The sequence below is a fragment of the Tursiops truncatus genome, chromosome 1, assembly GCF_011762595.2.
Source record: "Tursiops truncatus isolate mTurTru1 chromosome 1, mTurTru1.mat.Y, whole genome shotgun sequence".
In the NCBI taxonomy this organism is placed as follows: Eukaryota; Metazoa; Chordata; class Mammalia; order Artiodactyla; family Delphinidae; genus Tursiops; species Tursiops truncatus.
In genome coordinates this window covers 182,175,683-182,197,121 of record NC_047034.1, presented here as the reverse complement: position 1 = coordinate 182,197,121, position 21,439 = coordinate 182,175,683, and the positions used below count along the sequence as shown (strand labels likewise).

The 21,439-nt window shown below is 57.2% G+C and overlaps 1 protein-coding gene across 1 annotated transcript; it reads left to right on the top strand.

Annotated features, from left to right (window-relative positions):
- The first annotated feature begins 5,846 nt into the window (after nucleotides 1-5,846).
- Nucleotides 5,847-7,376, top strand: ACTRT2 (actin related protein T2). The gene has a single exon (XM_033844795.2). The coding sequence runs from the start codon at nucleotides 6,167-6,169 to the stop codon at nucleotides 7,295-7,297; it is 1,131 nt and encodes a 376-aa protein (XP_033700686.1). The 5' UTR covers nucleotides 5,847-6,166; the 3' UTR covers nucleotides 7,298-7,376.
- Nucleotides 7,377-21,439: the final 14,063 nt, after the last annotated feature.

Genomic DNA, 21,439 nt, shown 5'->3' with positions numbered 1-21,439 from the left:
TTAGAGTTCCTGATGTCCGACACCCACCCGAGAGCCCCATCAGGAGAGGCGTTCCTGAGGGGCTGCCTTTCCCAGCCTGCCGAGGTCCGTGGGCCCCTCGCAGAGCCCTGGAGCTGTTACAGGAGTCCCCTGTCCTGTTGGCGCCAGAACCTGGATCCCCAAAACCTCAGTCTTGGGGTTGCAGTCACACCTGTCCCAGGGGAGGGTCCACCTCTCTGCCCAGCATGTGCCCAGGTGGGGCTCGTCACCTGTCCGGGGAGGCCTGCTGTGTCTCCTGCCGGTTGGGGGCCGGGTGGGGCTGGTCCCCTCCCTCCGGCCACAGAGGCGCACGTCCTCCGAAGCTGTGACCGGTCTCCACGGCATCAGCAGCCTAGACGCTTATGAGGCTCGATGGGCCGGCCTGTCACAGCACCCTTGACCCCAGATGACTGTCCACAAGCTGCAGAAGCAAACAGCACCATAAGGCGGCCAGACAGTGAACAACAGTGTGCACAGGGAGGGGCCGGGAGGGGCCTCCACCCTGCACGCCCACCCGCACGCAAAAGCCTGTGTTACTTCGGAACAAAATGACCAGGGACCTGTCACAGCACCGTTAAGAGGGGGTGTGTGAGGTTGCGCAGGGAGAGGACTAGGCAGGTGAGCGGGGAGGTGGGGGCGCCCTGGGGCCAGGGTGGGGAGCTGGAGGCCGGCAGCCAGAGAAGGAGCCCCACGCCGCCCCCTCCACGGACCTGCATGTCTGCGAGGTGGGGGGCCCTGGCGAAAGGCCGGAGGTGCTAGGCTGGGGGCAGCAGCGGGAGGCCGTGGTCACACAGGGCACCTCTGCAGGGCAGCGGCCCTCCCGGCTGACACCTGCTGAAGCGTCTGGGGCAGGGGGCAGCTCTGACCCTCAGGTAGCCTGCTGCTGGCTCTGACCGGGGGTGGGGGGGGCGCCCCGTGAGATCCACTTAGAAGGAGGAGGGGAGGGGAGCTGCCCCGGGTGAAGTCTGAGGCCCCTCCACATTCTCCTACCATCACTGCCCACCCCCACCCCACCTCCACCCGGATGGGCAATGAACAAGGAAAGCCGTTGCCCTCGGGCCGTGGACGCACCCACAGGGGTCCCACTGCGACAGGTGAGGGGTGATCAGCCTCAGATCCTCTCCCACAGCCCCGGGGTCACGTGGCCCCTGAGCCACCAGCAACCCCAATTCAATGCGTGACCGAGAGCTCCTGGAAGGCAAGACAAACCCCCCCGCCAGCCGGCCCCGCACGGGGTCTCCCCGGGGCTCTGCAGGAGGGCTCCCGGTGGGCCTGAGCAGCCGTCACCCGGAAAGTGAGGCAGGCAGGCTGCGAAGGATGGAGCCCGGGGGTGGGGTGGGGAGGCTTGCGGGCCCCAGCCTGGAAGCACGGACCCAGAGAAGCAGCTGTGGGAAGACTCTGGGAGCACCCGCAGGATGGGAGGAAGGTTGACGGACATGAGACAGTCCAGTGGAAAGCTGCGTGGGGTTACAGCTCATCCCCAAGGGGCGTAGCGAGATGTCAGCAGGGCTTAGCGAGGTAGCGTCAGGGGTACTTTTTATCCACCTCGTAATGCTGTTCGTGTGTTTTCCGAAGTTTCTCCAACAAAAATATACTTTTTAAAAATGTCCTGAGTGCTCAGGACCAGGGTTCCATGAGAGTGAGGGGCAAAGAGCCGGGGCGGGGTAACTGGTGGTCTGGCTTCAGACGGTCTCGCGCCCAAATGGGTCTGTGTCGCTCGACCACTCAGTGGGGTGTCCTCTGAGCGATGCTGGACCGTGGACGGCCCCACCAAGGGCCGCCTTACTAAGCTCCCCAGAGCACGTCAGCTGGCTGCCAACTCCTTCCTTCTGCCCCAGGAACACCGACTTTCACTGGTGTCACGTTGGCCGAGGTGGGCCAGGCCTGCCCCATCCCATCCAGTTTGGTGAGCCAGCCTCACGGGAGGCTGAGAGGGGAGTGACCTCGGGGTGTCATTTCAGCCCCAGCTGGTTGGAAGAGGACAACAGAGCAGGCAGGACTCACGGGTGCTGTGCTGGCAACTGTGGGGACCCAAAAGGCTCTGCTGAAGTCCAAAGGTTACCAAGAAAGGAGGTGGACAGAGACAAGACCGGATGCTCAGTTCAGCTACTAAGAAAGGAAAGGTAGATGGGAGGGCGGGTGGGATGGGAGGAGGGGCGATAATTAAATAGGAGGTTAGATGGATGGAGGGATGGATTGGGTGGGTAGATGGAAGGATGGATGGACGGATGGACGGATGGATGCATGGATGGGTGGATGGAAAGATGTGTGGGTGGGTGGATGAGTGAATGGATGGAAGGATGAACAGTAGCTGGATGAATGGATGGGGAATGGAAAAATGGATGGGTGCGTAGGAGATACAAGTTCCATCTCAGAGATTCAAAGGGGCTAGGCTCCCAGGAAGAGTGCTCAGGGCTCTGGGCTCCTCTGGGAATGCCTGGGGCAGAGAGGTGGAAGAGCAACCATCCCCGGGGGCACCTGCAGGCACCCATGGCCCCTGGGCTCCCACAAGCTCCCTCTGACACGTACACTGTCCTCTCTCTTGCCTGAGCAGTGCCCATCTTGCCAACCGCAGAGTCGCCCTGTTCCTTCAGGCTGCCGGCTCACACGGGACCAGGCCCTCAGCAAGCAGGATCTGGCCGCCAGATGCCAGCTAGTACTAATAGGTCCAGTCTGCTGGTCACTAATCGGCCGAGGCTCTGGGCGTCGGTGACAGATGGACGGAGGGACGACGGGACAGACGGGGAGACCTGGCCCGGGGCTCGGGTGGCCCAGGCTCAGTAGCCAGGGCGGCGGGAAGCAGGGGTGCCCAGCAGACCCAGGGCTACCCCCTCCCAAGTCTAAACGCCCGGCAGCCGCCCAAGGCTGCCCAGTTGCTGTCCACCTCCCATCAAGGGCATGGGCCTGGGGGCCGTGTGGGAGCTGGGGGCTGCTGCTGGGTGTGCCTGCTGGGGCAGAACCAGAGCGAGCCTTCCTGCACAGGGCGGAAGCAAGTGCCCTGCAGAGTAATCACAGCGTGAGCCTTGCCCTGCGGAGGGAGATGGAGTTATGGCCAGTTCTCCCATAAACTCGCTCAAGCGATTTACGAGGCATGGCCGGCATGGGGTGGGGGCAGGGCGGCCCCGGAGGGAGGCTTCTAACTGGGCTGGGAGAGGGCAACCGTCCCTGGGTTAATAGCAAACGCACCCCCTGCAGCAAATGCTCAGGGCATCGCATCCCTTGAAGGGGCCACAGGACCGCTGTGGCCGTCGACGTGGACACCTGTGCCGAGATGCACGCGGCCCCTCCCAGACGTCCTGACCCAGGTGGCTGGAGGCACGGGCAGCAGACAGGAAGAGGAAGAGGCTGAGCAGAGGCTCCCGGGCACCTGGGCACCACGGGGTGGAGTCTCTGTCCCGGGGCGAGCTTGAAACCAACACGACATCACGTAGCTCATAAACCCACTGGTTTTCTCAGTGCCCACGTGGTGTCACCCCCCAGGGAGTATCCCACTTCTTGGGCGTGGGGTCCTCAGAGCCTTCCTGCCTCTCCAGGTGAGGGACAATCTATGAGCCGGTTCAGACACTTATACCAGTATGCAGAAGCCTTCCCCGAGCCTGAGGTGGGGCTCTGACAGCAGATGCAGGAATGCAGCAGGGGAGCTGGCCCAGTGGCCAGCAGAGAACTGGTTTGCCCAAGTGCACAGAGAGGAGAAAAGTGGCGACCGCTTCCCCGGGGCCTGCTCTGCCAGGCGCGTGGCACCCAATGGCCATGGGTGGCCAGGAGTGGCTGGGGTCCCAGACCCAGGCTCATCAGGGAGAGTGAAAACATTCAGGAAAAGGGGTCCTGGAGCTCCTCGGATGGCTTTGCTTGGAACCTCAGCCCTGATGGATGGCCCAGCCTTCACAGCTCTGTCCTCGAGGGTCTGAGCTTGTCTGGGATGGGCAGCGGTCACAGGGGGACAGAGAACTGCCCGCTACAGGTTTGGCAACTGGTGGAGGGGCCTGGACTTGCCCTGCTGGCTGTCATGCACGCCGGGCCTGCAGAGAACAGGGAGGGGGCTGCGTGTGCCCATGGGACCTGCACCAGGTCTGGCCGGCTGCCCCGGGACATTGTTACACATTGTGCTGTGTGCTGTCACAGCTGCGAGGTGCGGTGAGGCCTCGGAACACCCCCCCACCCAGCTGGTCAGTCCGAGCTTTGCATGAACGTTTGTCCTTCCTCCTGCTCTGTCCCCCTGCAAACCTCCGTGCCCCAGCCAGCCCTGGGCCCCCAGGACACACCGAAGGGCCCCACCCCTGCGTTTGACCTCTGCACCCAGCATGGTTACATCACCACCCATGTGGGCCACTTTTAGGGCCAAAATTGAAAAAGCTTGAGGTCACACTCCTCCTGATTCAGCCGGGAGTGTTTGGCAACAATGGGAAACAGCAAAGCCGAGTGCACAGGGCTTTTGTGATGTAAGCAGGCTGGAACCCCCAAGACACGTGCCCTAAGGACCGTCCTCGACCCAGCAGCCTCTAGGCACACGCGCTCCCCTGAACGTTGGGCCCCAAATCTTAGAGGCCCCCACAGTGGTAGCTGTGGTTCTGGGCTCTATAGTCTGGGGGGTGCGTCTTCTCTCAGCGTCAACCCCAGCGTGCATCTGATTCCACTTCCATGTAGAGTTGTCCTTTGTGGGAGAATCTCAGTAATACCAAGTCTTTATTGACTCCCCCCAGGCTGAGCCCCAGGGGTTCCCACAAAGCTGTGCGTCCGTGTCGCTGGTCTACACCACGTGTCTGTAACACACGCCCACGCCGTGCATCCACCCTACATGATGACACTTTTTGCTGGTGGGTTTAGAAGGGCCGGCAGGACATGCAGAGAGGGCCACCGGCAGAGGGAGGTGAGGGGACCTGGAGGGGAGCTTGTCTCCTGGGAAAGCTTTCTCGTTGGGCAGGAGCTGGCCTGGAGGGTGATTTCGGACATGACAGATCACCAAGTTAGCATTTTGTTCTCTAAGACCGGCTCCAGCTTCCTCAAGAAAAAAGTCAGCCCTGGTTCCCTAGTCTGAGCTCCCTCCCAGTTTCTCCTCCTGAGCTGGAAAGCAGCCCAGGCACACCCTGGTTCTCCGGGAGGCTGGAGTGGGCGCCCCCTGCCCTCATGGGCTTGGCTAAACCAGCAGCCTCACTGCCCTCCGGCCTGACTCTCAGCCTCAGACTTGGTGACCTGGTCACTTCTGACAGTGCTTCAGTGGGCTTGGCCAACTGTGTCACGGGCCCAAAATAGAGATGTCCGGGGCTCCAGTCAGGGCTGCCCCCCCAGCCGATGAAACCTCAGATCCCTGTCTTCACAGGCCACTGGGTTCCCAACCCACAGCCACTGGATGTTGTTTGTGACAGCACTTCCGGGGCTGCAGAGAGCAAGGAGGGCCCTTGACCTCAAGCCAGAGCAGGGGTACGTGTGCCCGAGAGAGAGCCAATAGGCCCAGAGGGCTCTGCTTAGCAGCTACCCTGTGAGACAGGGTCAGGGTTCATGAGGTAAAGAGAAGAGAAATCCCTGAGAGCTTCCTGGAGGAGTCTGTACTCCAAAACTATGTTCTGAGTGCTTACTGTGTCAGAGCCCTGGGCATTGCTCCTCTAACCTGGACCTCTGCCCGGTGCTTGGTCTTCCCCTGTAGCAAAGAGAAGTGTGTTTGTCACCCTCCAAACAGCAGCTCCCTCCAAACAGAGGGCCAGAGATGCCAGTTTTATGGGCTGCTTCACTGGTTCCAGGTTCCACAACAGGCTCCTCAACACGGCCTGCGGGAACAGCTGGACTTCCCCCTTTGCGGGAACAGCTGGACTTCCCCCTCTGGAGTCTCACCAGGTGAGGGGGGGCAGAGACCCCCACCCCCAAAGGCCCCCGACGCTGGCTGAGGACAATGGTTGCCTTGGCTGGATTGTCACATATGCGACGTCATTCCTGAAAAGGCCTCAGCAGCCGGCTTCCTGAGAGGAGAGCAGATCCGTGGGTGGGGATGGAGGGCTCTCGGGGACTGGCCGGCCGCTAGCCCTGCCTGGGAGACGCCCCGAGAACCGCGGAATCCTGTGCCCTCGAAGCTTCCGGAGGAGCCTCATACGTCACAAGGTGGCCCAGGAGGCTTCCGTCTTCATTCTGGCCAAGCGCGGATGAGGATGCCACAGGCATGTTTAACCCACACGTGTTAGATTGTCCAGCTGTCATATTTGACAATGGGTCCGGGCTCTGTAAGGCAGGCCTGTCTGGAGAGGTTGGCCCCCGCCACGTCGTCCACTCCGTCGTGGGGCACCCCAAGTTCAAGATGCCTTCGGCAGGGGCCAATCAGAAGTACTTTGTGGGGGAAGAGGCCCTGCACAGGGACGAGGTCTTACACCTGCACTACCCCATCGAGCGAGGCCTGATCACAGGCTGGGATGACATGGAGAAGCTCTGGAAGCATCTGTTCGAGTGGGAGCTGGGGGTCAAAGCCAGCGACCGGCCGGTGCTCATGACGGAGCACTCGCTGAACCCCAGGGAGACCCGGGAGAAGATGGCCGAGGTGATGTTTGAGAGCTTCCACGTGCCCGCCTTCTACCTGTCGGACCAGGCCGTGCTGGCCCTCTACGCCTCGGCCTGCGTCACGGGCCTGGTGGTGGACAGTGGGGACGGGGTCACCTGCGCCGTCCCCATCTTTGAGGGCTACTCCCTGCCCCACGCCACCACCAAGCTCTACGTGGCGGGGAGAGACATCACGGAGCACCTCACCCGGCTGCTGCTGGCCAGCGGGAGGACCTTCCCGTGTGTGCTGGACAAAACCCTGGTGGACGACATCAAGGAGAAGCTCTGCTACGTGGCCCTGGAGCCGGAGAAGGAGCTGTCGCGGAGGGCAGACGAGGTGCTCAGGGAGTACAAGCTGCCCGACGGCAGCATCGTCCGTATCGGGGACCAGCTGTACCAGGCGCCCGAGGCCCTGTTCTCGCCTGAGCAGCTGGGCGTCCAAAGCCCGGGCCTCTCCAAAATGGTCTCCAGCAGCATCGCCAAGTGTGACGCCGACATCCAGAAGATGCTCTATGGGGAGATGGTGCTGTCCGGGGGCACCACGCTCTTCCGGGGGCTGGATGGCCGTCTTCTGAGGGAGCTGGAGCAGGCAGCTTCCAAAGGGACCACCATCAAGGTCACAGCGCCGCCCGACCGCTGCTTCTCCACGTGGATTGGCGCCTCCATTGTCACTTCCCTGAGCAGCTTCAAGCAGATGTGGGTCACCTCTGCGGACTTCAAGGAGTTTGGGGCATCCGTGGTTCAGAGAAGGTGCTTCTGAGGGGCCCGCGCGCAGGGTGGCTGCGGTGGGGAGGGAGCTCACCGTTGGGCAACCACGGGATGTTCAATAAAGGACAAAACGGTGCAGCCTTTGGCCACGTCGGGCTTGGTTCATTCTCGGGGGCACCAGAATAATTTCTGACCCTGGTGGTGAATCTCTTTTCACTGGTTCTGTCCCCCAGCCCCGTTTCTCCCGAGAAAGCCCTGGGTCATGAGTTGAGGGTCCATCTGTAGAGTTTGTGCCCAAAGCAGGGGCCAAGGCCTCCTGCCCAGAGCCTGGACTCTGCATTTTAAACCTGTGTCTTAGGTGGGTCGGGAGTGGGGGCAGGAACAAGCAGGAATGCTGCCCTGTTCTGAGGTCACGAAATCCTCCCCTGGGACGGCACCATAGGGCTATCACTGTGCTTTTATGAGTGGAATGCACCCCCTGTCCTGGGCGCATGGGGCCTGTCAGCAGCAGGAATCACCCTCTGTCTAAGGCCCTGTGAAGAGGCTGCTCCCGGGGGACCTGAAGAATCGGGGCTTGATTACCGTGATGTTTCTGTTTCTATGTTCAGAGATGTTTATAGCACTGTTTGGGGGTAAATATTGGAGACAAAGTGAATGGCCATCAGTAAGATCACGTTTGAATAAATTATGCATACAGGGAATTTTCCCACATCGATGGGGTGGAACTCTCTCAAAATATTACTGGGAGAGAAGTGGAAAATACAGAGCTGCCCCTGGGCAGTGGAGCTGCTAGTATGTTTACCTGACATTTAGCCCAAGGACAGACCACCAACCAATGGACCTGCAGACACCTTGAGGCTGGGTTTCTCTTTCCTCTTTTTGGAGAAAAGGAACAGGGCAGTGGGCAGTAATTCCCTTCCCCGAATTAAATGCATCAACTTCATGCTGCCTCTCTGTCCAGGCTTTTGTCAGTTGGTGTGTGTGAACCTCTGGCATCATTGCTGTTTTCTAAACCCACCTTCTAGTTCTTACTGTTAGGATGTCACTTCATCATGGTATGAGGAGGTATTCTATGGTGGGTTTTGTTTTTAAGCTTGCTTTTTTGAAAATACTTTTTTTTTTTTTTTTTTTTGCGGTACGCGGGCCTCTCACCGCTGTGGCCTCTCCCGTTGCGGAGCACAGGCTCCGGACGCGCAGGCTCAGCGGCCATGGCTCACGGGCCCAGCCACTCCGCGGTATGTGGGATCCTCCTGGACTGGGGCACGAACCTGTGTCCCCTGCATCGGCAGGCAGACTCTCAACCACTGCGCCACCAGGGAAGCCTTGAAAATACTTTTTAAAAAGAAATCTACTAGTTAGATTTTTTGTCTCACAAAAATCTTTTTAGAGATTATTTTGTTCATAAATGTTTCTTTCTCGTGCTGATGATCAACTGAGTTTGTCTACAAATGTTGGCCTATCACAGTATTTTTTCAATACAAATTCGATTTACCAAATGACCATTTTAGTGTTTTTAAAAGGTACCGAGGATTGAGATATGTAAATCAGGTGACATAATATGAAAATTATGTGCCTAACTATTTTTGTAAAGGTGTCAAATAAATACTTTTTCTTCCAAAAAAAAATTGTTGTTTTTGTTTTTAAGAAACAAAACAGAACTGCCTTTGCACTAAATTAGTGACTTGGACTTTTGCACAGTGAAGACAGGCTGTGACACCCTGGATGTCTTGGTGTACGTGAACACGTCGCACACACATCACAGACTCTCACGCAGGACTTCAAGCTTCTGCTGAAACCTTGGGGTCAAGGAACATTTCATTGGGCTGTGTTGTGCCCACCCCTCCCTTCCCCTTGCTCATTTGGATGTCACCTCTCTTAATTCACCTGCCGCCACCATCTTTGATTCACCCAGGATGTAGTTTACAATCAGAAAAGAGCAAACGGAAGGATTTTCTCTCGTGGTGGAACATGCAGAACTTGGGATGTGTGGATATATAAATATATAATATATATATAATACTGACTTAAAAATCAAATTCCCCGACATATATTTTTTTAAAAATCTGTGCCAAAAATGTGTTTGCAGAGAAAATCTTATTTTCATACTCAGATTTTGTATTGTCACTCATTTGTACAAGTGCGCTTCCTTACAGCACGGTCCCTGCTCCCACAATTTGGAAGTGTCACACACACAAAAAGACCCTACAAAAGACTGGCTTCCCTTCTTCCTGTGACCTTGACCTCTCCCCCAACTTCCTAACACTTATTAATTTATGAAACTTTTTCTCAACGCAGTTTTGTGTGTCCATTGGATTACAAACTTTATTAAAAAATACAGAACAACAACAAAAAAATACAGAGGTGCCTTTATAAAATGAATCCCCCCTTTTTTGTTAAAGAAAGCAATGGTACTTCCCCGTGTATACCTGTGCACGTTGGTATGTACATATATAAGTGAATATGTGTTTTTATGGGGTTATAAGCCATAAAGAAAAGAACAGAAGGGTAGACACCACGGGTTGGTGGGGGAAGGAAGGAAGGAATGAGAGGTAGTACAGAGGGAGGGGAAATCTTACTTTTAGGAAATTTTACTGAAGAAATTCATCCTGAATGAAATAAACCCATCTATCTAAATTGTGTGTGTTTGTGTATTTAATGTTTGCCTGGTATATCTTTTCCTATGTGTTTACCTTCAAACTACTTATGTCATATTTGAAATGTGCATATGGTGTGTTGGAAGATCGCATATAGCTGGGTTGTGTTTTAAAAAAATCCACCAATTTCTGTCTTGTAATTGGCATTTGTAGACGGTTTACATTTAAGGTAATACGTTCCATCTTAAGTCTGCCATTTTATTGTTTCCTGTTTCCTCTGTTTCCTTTTTCTCACCTTTGAAACCGTGCCCCATAGGGTTAACAGAAACTGGTGTCTGACAGAAATTCTTGGGCTAGCCGTACAGCTTGTTAAAAATCCCTCTGCTTGTAGCCTGCCTTCACTCAATTATGCTATTGCAAACTGCACACCCTCCAAGGTTCATGTAGCCCAAACAATAAGATGTTTGCCCGAGTTGTTTGCCAGAAAGTTGGAGTCAGCTGTGTCTAGTTCAAGTTCGAGCCAGCTAAGACTAGTTGGGACCACTGACCCTAAAACTGGGCCTGTGCAGGTGTCCGATGAGTGACCTTTTGACGTCAGGGGGCCCCAAACTCCACCCCCGGATCATACAAAGCGCCAACATTTTTGAACACACATCCCATGAGGAAGCATGTAACTCAGATATGCCTGCGCAGAACACCGTTGACCTCACCTTTTCCCGACCTCTAATCACCTTGCCCCATCCTAAGCCCACCCTGCTTCTTTAGCTCATAAACATCTCAAGCCCCCCGCCTTTGGCGGGGGGGCGGGGGGGAGGCTGGTCTGAGGCTGGTTCTCCCGTCTCCTCGCTTGGCTGCCTCGTGAACAAGCCTCTTCTCTGCTGCAAACTTCGTCATCTCGGCGTTTCGCTTGCTGCGTGTTGGGCCAACGACCCTGCTTCGGGAATCCCTTCCTCTGGGTTTTACTAGAACACTTTTTAGGATTCCACCTGGATTTATTGGGAAGGTTTGGGTGTACTGCTTTCTGTTGATTTCTTGGTGATTGCTCTGAGTCAACACGACCACCCACTGGTAATAACATTTTTACCACTTGGAGTGAAGTGTATTTAGGTCTCTTTACCCTCCCAACTTTTAAATAGAACTGTCTTAAGTTTTTCCTTCAACCCTCAAAGGATTTCAGAAACTCATGAGAAGGGTCTAATATGATTACCGCTATTTTTACCCAATCCCATGTTCTTTTGCCCTTTCTGGAGTTCCGAGCCACCTTTTGGCTCTGTGCTATTATTATTATTATTATTTTTTAGAGAACTTCCCTTAGCAGTTCTTTAAGGGTAGGTTTGCTAGCAACAGATTCTCTTAGTTGCCAACATCTGAGAATGTCTTTACTTCCCCGTCATCCCTGAAGGATATTTTTGCTGGATATAGAATTCACAGTTAACCATTTTCTTTCAGCACTTGAAGAATATTGTGCTGGTTCCTTCTCCATGGCCTCTGTGGTTTCAGATCAGAAACCTTATTATTTGATTGGCGTTTCCCTACAGGTAATGCGTTATGTCTCTCTGGCCGCTTTCAAGACTTTTTCATTGTCTTTAGTTTTCAGAAGTTTAATTATGATGCGTCTTGGCATGGATTTCTTTGGCTTTATCCTATTTGAGATTTATCTAGCCTCTTGAATCTGCAGACATGTCCTTTGTCAAACTTGGGAAGGTTTGTGCCATTATTTCTTCTAATATTTTTACAGTCTACTCTCTTTTCTATCCTTCTGGGTCTCTAAGGATACCAAAGTTTGCCATTTTGTTTTTGTCCCACAGGCCCCTGAGGCTTCGTTCATCATTTTCCAGTCTACTCGGTTTTCAGGTGGGGTAAATTCTATTCACCTGTCGTGAAAGTCGGGGATTCTACCCTCTGGCATCACACACTATTTTTGAGTCTTTCCAACACGCTTTTATTTGAGTTATGTTTTTTAGTTTGATAATTTCCACTTGGTTCTCTTTTTATAACGTTTAATTATTTGCTGAGAGTTTCCATTTTTGCATCTGTCTCAAGGGAATTAGTCACTGCTTGCTGAAATGTCTTTATGATGGTGGCTTTAAAACCTTTACCCAGATAACCTCGACATCTGGTTCATCTCCATCTGCTCTGACAACCACATCTGCTGTTTGTCGTTTCTCATTCACATTACGATGCTCCTGGCTCCTGGTATGATAAGTGATTTTGTATTTCACCCGGGACATTTGGGATATCCTGAGACTCTGGTTCCTATTTAATCCTTCTGTGGCAGGCAGTCCCCCTGCGGCAGCGGAGCGTGAAGGCTGGGTGTGTTCAGCTCTCCAGGGGGCCCCACTGACACCTCCCCAGCGAGGTGCTCACTGCTCACACAGCCTTCTTACAGACAGGTGGGGTGGAGTCTCAGCTCCCCTCTCAGCCCCACTAACCCTTCTTGCCTTGCTGCCCCTGAGTGGGGGTTAAATGACCCCAGGGGAGGGGACACCAGGGGAGGGGAGGCGGAGTGTCAGCTAGCTCACCTCCCCCTGCCACCTTCCGTCGTGTTCATGCTGGGTGAGGCGGGGGGTCAGACCCCTGCAGGACCGCACAGACACAAGGGGTGGGGGTGAAGCAGGGCTGACAAGATGCTGCCCACACCACCTCATCCGGTCTCGTTGCTGCTGGATGTGGCTGGGCCTCAGTCCATCCCTGGACCCCACCAACACTACCCCAGCAGGGGAACTGGAGCCCCTGGAGGTGGGCAGTGGGTGGAGTGGTACGTTAGGTCAACTCTCCACTCTGGCCACTGAAACCACAGGGGTGGGGCATGGTGTTTGTTTGGCATTTGGAGGAGGACGTTCCCCAAAGGCATTCTATTGTTAGGTCACACTTTGCCCAGGGGAACAGGATTTACTTGGGGTGTTTTGTCTGTGCCTGTTAGAGATTTGGGGTTGGAGGCCTCTGTGGTGCCCTGTGGGGATATATGGGTGATGATAAGGAAGCCCAGGGAGCCCCCCCAAGTCCTCAGCAGCCTACCACCTTCCTGCCTTCCAGATGCTTCCTGTGTTTGCTTGTTGTGTTACGACCAGGATGTTTAGTTGTAACAGAGAGGACCTGGAGGAAGGGGGCTCCTGGGTAATGTTTTCATTTCATTCCATCATACCTGAAGGTCGCAGGGGAACTTGAAGAGGCCACTGGACCCACCCTCAACACCTTCCCTTTCAGGATCACTGTTTTACAGGAGAGAATGTCAAGGCTCGGGGAGCTGGCAGCAGAGCTCAGCCCAGATTCCCAGTCCAGGGCTCTTTCTCCACCATTCTCCACCCAAGACTGCCCTTGTGTTACCAAACTACACCTTAAATAAAATATAACTAAAACCTCTTTTTTTTTTCTATTCAAGATATTCTGCTTCCCTAGAGGGGTGGGATAGAGAGGCTGGGAGGGAGGCTCAGGAGGGAGGGGATATGGGGACATGTGTATGCGTATGACTGATTCACTTTATTGTACAATAGAAACTAACAGTATTGTGAAGCAATTATACTCCAATAAAGAGCTATTAAAAAATAAAATAAAATAAAACATAATAAAGGATCCTCTGCTTCTCACATGGTGGCTGCTGCTGCTGATGGTGATGATGATGGTGGTGATGATGGTGATGATGATGATGGTGATGATGATGGTGGTGATGATGGTGATGATGATGGTGGTGATGATGATGGTGATGATGATGATGATGGTGATGGTGATGATGATGATGATGGTGATGGTGATGGTGATGATGGTGATGATGATGGTGATGATGATGATGATGGTGATGGTGATGATGGTGATGGTGATGGTGATGATGATGGTGATGATGGTGATGATGATGGTGGTGATGTTGATGATGGTGATGATGATGATGGTGATGATGGTGATGATGGTGATGGTGATGATGGTGATGATGATGATGGTGATGATGGTGATGATGATGGTGATGATGGTGGTGGTGATGGTGATGATGGTGATGGTGATGATGGTGATGGTGATGATGGTGATGATGGTGATGATGATGGTGATGGTGATGATGATGGTGATGATGGTGGTGATGATGGTGGTGGTGGTGATGGCGATGATGGTGATGATAGTGATGGTGGTGGTGATGGTGATCATGATGATGGTGATGGTGATGGTGGTGGTGGTGGTGATGGTGATGATGATGATGGTGATGATAGTGATGGTGGTGGTGATGGTGATGATGGTGATGGTGGTTATGGTGATGATGATGGTGATGATGGTGATGGTGATGGTGGTTATGGTGATGATGATGATGGTGATGATGGTGATGATGATGGTGGTGGTGATGGTGATGATGGTGATGATGGTGATGATGATGGTGAGGATGATGGTGGTGGTGATGGTGGTGATGGTGATGGTGGTGATGGTGATGGTGATGATGGTGATGGTGGTTATGGTGATGGTGATGATGATGATGGTGATGATGATGGTGATGATGGTGGTGGTGGTGATGATGATGATGGTGATGATGATGATGGTGATGATGATGGTGATGATGGTGATGATGATGGTGATGGTGATGATGATGGTGATGATGGTGGTGATGATGGTGGTGGTGGTGATGGCGATGATGGTGATGATAGTGATGGTGGTGGTGATGGTGATCATGATGATGGTGATGGTGATGGTGGTGGTGGTGGTGATGGTGATGATGATGATGGTGATGATAGTGATGGTGGTGGTGATGGTGATGATGATGATGGTGATGGTGATGGTGGTGGTGGTGATGGTGGTGATGATGGTGATGATGACGATGATGGTGAGGATGATGGTGATGATGGTGATGATGATGGTGATGATGGTGGTGGTGGTGATGGTGGTGATGGTGGTGGTGGTGGTGATGGTGATGGTGGGTATGGTGGTGACAATAGTGGTTTTCTCTCCTCTAGGTCATCTTCAGCACTCAGTTTGGGGTGCTGCTTGGGGTGTAGAGAGGGAAAGTAGCTCCCCAATTCCCTGACAGAATCCATATCAGACACTTTGAAACTGATCTGACTTCCAATTCTGGCTTCCTTGAGGGGGGTGGGAGGTTCCAGGGGAGTGTCAGGCAGAATATAGGCTGCTGCTAATGAGGGAGGAGAAATAAAGTAGCCCCGAGTTCAGCCTTCCCATCCACAGCTTGACCACTTCTTTGTCCTGGAGATGTCTAATGTGAAAGATCAGGGCTTGGGGATGGCGTGGGCTAAGTCCCAGAGGAGGGAAGAGAAGCCTTTCTCTGGCTTTGAGCTCCTCGGGCCCTGCCTGTCAGGAGGCCAAGGAGTGAACTGAGCCAGTTTTCCTGTTTCTAAGATATGGGTTCCCACTCCTCACATCTTGACAGAAGCCTCTTCAGACCCCTTCCCATCCCTTTGGTCCTGAACAAGATCTTTCTGTGAAGCAACATATGGATGCAAGACGGGATGGAATGCTGCAGGCCGGCCAGCTCTGCTTGAGGTTCAGAATTCACGGACAGGAGAGGAGGACGTGGAGAGCAGAGGCCAGTCGTGCCTGAGCATAACCCTGGCTCTGAGTGAGACTGACCCGCCAGTATCTCTAGTGGGGCCAAGATGATGTCAGGCCCTCCGTATCGCTGCCAAGGGCCTCTCTCCCAGCCCTGCCAGAGGTGACCACTCATATCCTGAAGGCCAGTGGTATGACTTTGTAGTTCAGGCCCCTCCGTGAGGGTGGACAGGGTTCAGGGCCGCCCCATACTCTACGGTGGCCCCAGCTGTGATGCTCCACTCCACACCCCCCCCAAAGCCCAGCTCCCACTCTGGACAGTGGAACAGGTTTCTGCAGGGGACTCAGAAAACGGGTTCCATGAGAGATCCTGGCCATGATTGTGGAGCACCCCCAAAACCATGTGACATGGTGGGAACCAGACACAAGCAGTGCTGCCCTGGTGTGGGACTCAGGCTGAAGGAGTGCGCCCTCAAGCACCCATCGGCCACTCCACGGCACAGCAGCCTCCTGGGGCGTCATGGGGGAGATCTGAAGGCGCCTCTGTCACCAGGGGCTCCAGTGGTCCCAGCCTCTGATGGAGGAGCCGCGAGTCCTGGAGAGAATCAGGTGGTTACGATGCAGTAGTCTGGGGGCACCTGGTGCTTTAGGTCCTCCACCCCTCAGCCAAACCCCAGGCCTCATTGTGGACAGATGGAGGCTGTGACGGCCACTGTGTATGTCCATGAGGACAAGTGCCTGTCCCTCCGCACGACTTGAGCTGGGGGCGAGACATTACTGGTGCCAGGATCCTGTGGGAGAAGGGACTCTCCTCTGAGGGCTGAGCTGAGGATGCCCTTGGGCATCTAAGTGCATGAAGGAGAGGCCGCCAGCCCCCAGAAGGACAAAGTATGACAGGTGTGGCTATGTCCTTTCCAGGGGCCACCCCACCTGGAACAGAGGCCCCCGAATTCACAGCCGATCCTAACGGAGGGGCCACGTGCAGCCAAGGCATCCACCGGGCCTGCCGAGGAGCGTGACGGCGGCTGCAGACGTGCCCGACATGCCCAGAGCTGCCCGGCTGCCCTGCTCCGTGGGGGGCTCCTCTCTGCTCAGCTGTGGTCCACCCTCCAGGTGGTGGGTCACCTCTGAGGAGCCCGGTGCATCCCTGGGCCCTGACAATGCTTCTCCCAGGCAGGACTGGTCACCAGCGGGCTCCCTGCCCAGAGCCACAGCGACCAGCCATGGGCACAGGGGGTCCTGGCCTTGACCTTCAGGTGGGGTGGGCAGAGCATCCACTGGGAATAACCTCTGATCCCTGTGCCCACACTGCCCATCCCTGGAGCCCACAGTTTCCACTCTGAGGGTCTCCATGGCAGCCCTGGACATGCCCCACCGTGCCCGAGGGGGTGGGCCTGCAGGGAGTGGCCACGCTGTTCTGTCCCCCGGGGGTGGATGCAGCTGCTGAGGAGGGGACGGGACCACGGGCAGAGGTGTGAACTTGGATCCAACCCCCGGCGCCACTGTGCGCTGTGAAGGACCCCTCAGGGTACAGTGCCAGAGCCTGGGAAGGATGGGGGGTTTCCAAGTCCTGCAGCCAGCAGGCTCTGCATGCGGACCCCCGACCCGAAGTGGCCTGAGCAGTTTCCACTGTGTGCAGCGCCCGCCACCTACACGGACCAGGTGCCGTCCAGACCACGAGCACCTCAGAGCCTGTGTCCAGAGGCCCGGGCTTGGTGCCCCTCCCACCTCCAGACTCTGCCCTGAGGTTTGAAGACCCACGTGGGACGCTCTCCCCAGGGCCTTCGGGCAGAGGGGGCTGCCTGGGGCGGGGGCGTGGTCCCAGCTCCTGTCCTGGAGGAGACAAACAGAGCCAGACAGGCTAAGTCTCCACAGGGTCCTTTTCCCCGCGGAGCCGGGGCCTGAGGCCGGATGGCCAACAGCTGCGTGTGGGTAGGGGTGGGGCAGGGGGCACCTTCAGGCCCTGAGTCACCCTGCAACCCCTGTGTTTTCCCTACCCATGCCTTTCCCCAGCGTGGGGACGGGGCTCCTCCGGCGCTAGGATGGCGGGATCCCAGGGCCCCTGCCTGCACGAGAGACTGGTAAAGAAGTGAGCTACAAGTGTGGACAGCTTGAATGTTGTGCAGCTAGCCAGCTTCCACGCAAGGGGGATTTACGGATGCTTAAGGATTTAGCCTTGCACTCCAGGAACCCGGCGAGAGAATCGAGATGACGAGAGGATCGGGGGATGCTGGTGGAGACGATGCCACTGGGAGGAGGCCCGGGGGCAAGACACAGAGCCAGGACCCTCCCCCAGGGCAGCCCCATCCTGACAACACCCCTGCCCCGCCCCGTTCTGACCCCTCTGAAGGCCCAGGTGGTGGGCCCTTCTCCGAGAGGAGCCCAGCCGCCCTGGGAACACTAGGCACCTGGGGGCGGAGAAGCTTGACGGTCTCGACCCTCAGAAGGGACGTGCTGGACTCAGGCTGCCAGGGGCCCAAAGAAGGACCACCTGGTGCCCTGGGTTCTGGGCCGTGGTAGCCCTGGCAGTGCAGGCCCACGTGTGCGGCCCCAAGGCCCCGGCTCAAAGGGGTGGCAATGGGGGGGCGTTGAGGGCCAGCTAGGGGTCGACACGGGACTGTGGGAGATGCTGCGTGGCTGCACAGAGCCTGGTGCTTCTAGCAGGCGCCATGAGAGCCCAGGCCCCGGGCCAGGAGAGCCCAGGGGTCCAGGCAGGAGCCCGGAGCCGGACAGTCCCGCCGAGGCCTGGGTCCGGCCTCAGTCTCCTTCCTCGCAGGCCAGGTGCCAGCACAGAGAGGCCGTGCTCTGAGGAGTGGCATCTGCTGCCGGCCACAACCTTGTCCTGGGCACGGGCCAGAGTGGACACCTGTCCCGGGAAGAGCAGGTGTGTTTGCAGCTGCAAATAAGGGGAAGGGGCACAGTGGCCAGGCCTCGGGGCGGGCCCAGAGGGCGCTGACAGCCGGGCTCCCCTGCCCCCAACCTCCTGCCCACCCGGCCTGAAGCGGGACAGAGGGAGGCAGGGCCAGTGCTGACTGAGGGGGGCTGAGTCTCGCTCTTCCCATCGTTCCTAGAATGTTCGGGGGGGAGTGGGTCGTCTGAGAGGGAACGGCCGGCACACGCTCGGGCTAGTTGGGATTCGACGGTGTTGAGCTGGCCGGTGGGCCCCCGGGGGTGGTGCCCCTGTCCCTGCCAGGTCCAGGGGGCTCTGGCCACACCCACTCACCCCGCCCCCCGCAGCTTGCTCATGGCGGGGCAGGGGCTCTGCAGCAAGGACCCAGCTCCCCAGAAGGTGGTGGCTCTCGGGTCCCTGGGACCTGGCATGGTGCCAGCTCTCGTCCCAAGAGGTGACCTCCTAAGGCAGGTTCCGAACTCCTGGGCCCCTCGCCGGCTCTCAGGCCGGGGAGCCAGAGCCAGTTCCAGCCTCGTAGCTTTGCTACAAATGAAAACCTCTGCCCCCCACCAAGGGTGCCCCGGACCCTCCCACCGGTCCCTGTCGCAGCCCCAGGCAGCGCCGTCAGCGGCAGGCCGGGTCCCCCTCCTCTGCTCTCAGCCCCGTCGCGGCTCTCGTCTTTCTGGGGGTGCCCCGCGCCTGCCGATCCCGTGTGTTTGGGGCTCTGAGCCGGTGACAATGCCCGACACTGGAAACAATGCTCTTATTGTCACAGCCGGCCCTGGCTCAGAGCTCGGAAACGTTAGACACGGCGTCCCTGGTTATCACCCTCACAGGGAACAGGGCTGGGCTCCAGCTCACACGAAGACATAATAATTTTCTCCCATTATTCAAATCTCCTGTTTCCCTCACTCCACCTCTGGCGGCAGGAGCTGAGGGAAGAGGCTGGATGGGCTGTAAGGGCCCAGGACCCCGGGATGGCTTCGCACGTGGGCAGCTGGGCCACATCCAGGGCCCACAGAGGTTGCAGCCGGGGCACCAGGCGCTACTCACGAGGGGCCTGGCCAGGGACCAAGACACCAGGCAGGGCGTTTCTAGGATTGGCTCCCCGCCCCACAGTTGTCTCTTGACCAGAGGCCCTCAGTGCTGGCAGGGCTGGGGATGACGCTGGGCAGAGATGCAGTCAGAGGGTGGAGGCAACCCCGCGGCCTGCCACCACCCATGTCGGCCAACTCTGCTCAGAGGTGACCGTTCCTGGCCCCCAGAGCTGGGGGCCCCGCCCGCCGCTGCCAGCCTGCCCACGGGGTTGGGGGTCACCAGGGGGGACCCCACCCCACGCCTGGCAGGGAGGGAACACGGGGGGCTGGTCCGCCCACCGCGGCCCCGGTTCAGGCCTCGGCGAGAGGCGTCAGCCAGAGTAAGTGGATACCTCCCAGTTATGCAACCCGGGGTCGGTGAGGATGGGCTGCTCGGGTAGCGAAAACAAGCACCGTCCGGCTCCAGAGTGTGAAATCGTTGGGCCTAATTAGAGGGAGGCCGGGGAGGCGGGGCTGGGGCCGGACGCGGGTCTCAGCCTCCCCGCGACAGGCCTGTGCTGTGAGGCCTGTGCTGTGACGGGCTGCTTGAGGCCAGCTGGGCCCCAGGGTCACCCCAACACCCTGGGGGAGACGGGGGTGGCGCTTCCAGAGTCTCCTCCCCTCCACCCGCTAGACGCAGACATTTCACCCACAAACCTTGTGTTGGGGGGCACGGATGGGGAGCCTTTTGCCTTCCTTTCTCTGCGCCCGAGGGACGCTTCGAGTCCAGTCTGTTCACTTAACACTTGCTCATCCAGCAGCAACTCTGGGCCGGGCCAAGTGGGCCCCGGAGGTTCCGACAGGAGTCAGGGCAGCCCCGACCCCAGGCTCACAGCCTGGAAGTTCACAACGGAGGGTCAGGTGCCACCTGTGACTTGGGGAAGACGGGGACCCCGCCATCCCTTGCAGCAGGGTGCCCTAAGCCTGGTAAGGATCTGGAGCATGGGGGACGCCCCCAAATGGGCCCTACGGAGGGGCCCAGGTCCAGGCTTCGAGCGAGAGGATGATGGGGAGGCCCAGGGAGGAGGTGCAGACGAGAGGGGGCTCGTACCCTCGTTCAGAGCCCTCTTTGTACAGAGGGAGCTCCCTGCTTTCTGGCCAATGCTTCTCTGCCGCAACATGAGCGGCTCGGGGGAGGTATTGCCCGCCCCGGGGGGCAGGGAGCAGCACACCCCCGCCCCCCGCCCCCCGGCTGGAGTCCTGGCAGGACAGGCCAAGGTGGTCCCCGCAAGAGCACAGCCACCACCCTGCACCCACGTGGGAGGCGGGCGGGGCCAGGAAGCAGAGCTTTATGAAGACAGATGAGGGAAGGAAGGAGACACTCCATCCCGCTGGAGGGGCCTTTTATCTCCCAGGGGCTCGAGAGTGTTTCACATAAAACATCCCCAGGAGCATCAATCAGAAAGTGGAAGTAAGACTCTATAAAGACTGAAAATACTGGCTGTGGCTTGTGCCTGTGGGCGGTAAGGAGCTTAACCAGAAAAACCTGTGAGCCCGCGAGAAGCTCGTTTCTAAGGCCCCGGGGAAGCGGGAAGCAGCAGGCCCTCGGACCCTCGCCAGAGACTGCTCTGGGTCCCACGAGGACCCACTGGGGCTGCAGAGACTTTGGCCAATGAGGCTCCTTCCGTGTGTTACTCCCCACCGTGATGCCAGAAGCTCGCCGGGAGCCCTGGTAGGGGAGTGGCCGCAACTCCCCAACAGAGCCCCGCCCCGCTGGTACCCGCATACCACTGCCCTGGTGGGGGCCCCGGCATCTCAGCTCCAAGCAGGGTCACCAGGCAATGGAAGGACCACAGCTGATGACTTTCCGCCGGTCTCCTCAGCCTCCGTGCTCAGAGCCCTGGGTGGTCCCCTCTCAGAGTGGGGAGGCAACTGGCCCAAGCAACCCTTGTCCTCTTTTAGCAGAAAGAGGGGAGCCTGGAACACAGGACCGTCCCAGACTAGCAGCTGTGGTGCAGGGGCAGAAATGCACCCACACCCCCCAGCTGTACACCCAAGCCAGCCCTGACGCGTCCTGCTGCAAGAGATGTGGCTCCTGGGCTGCGAGGGCTGGGCAGGTCATCGGAGGTGACCGTAGACCTGGGGAAGCCCTGGCAAGGACACTGGGAGGCCAGTGGTCTTCCTTGCATCTGGGGCATGTCCCCTGATGGAGAGCC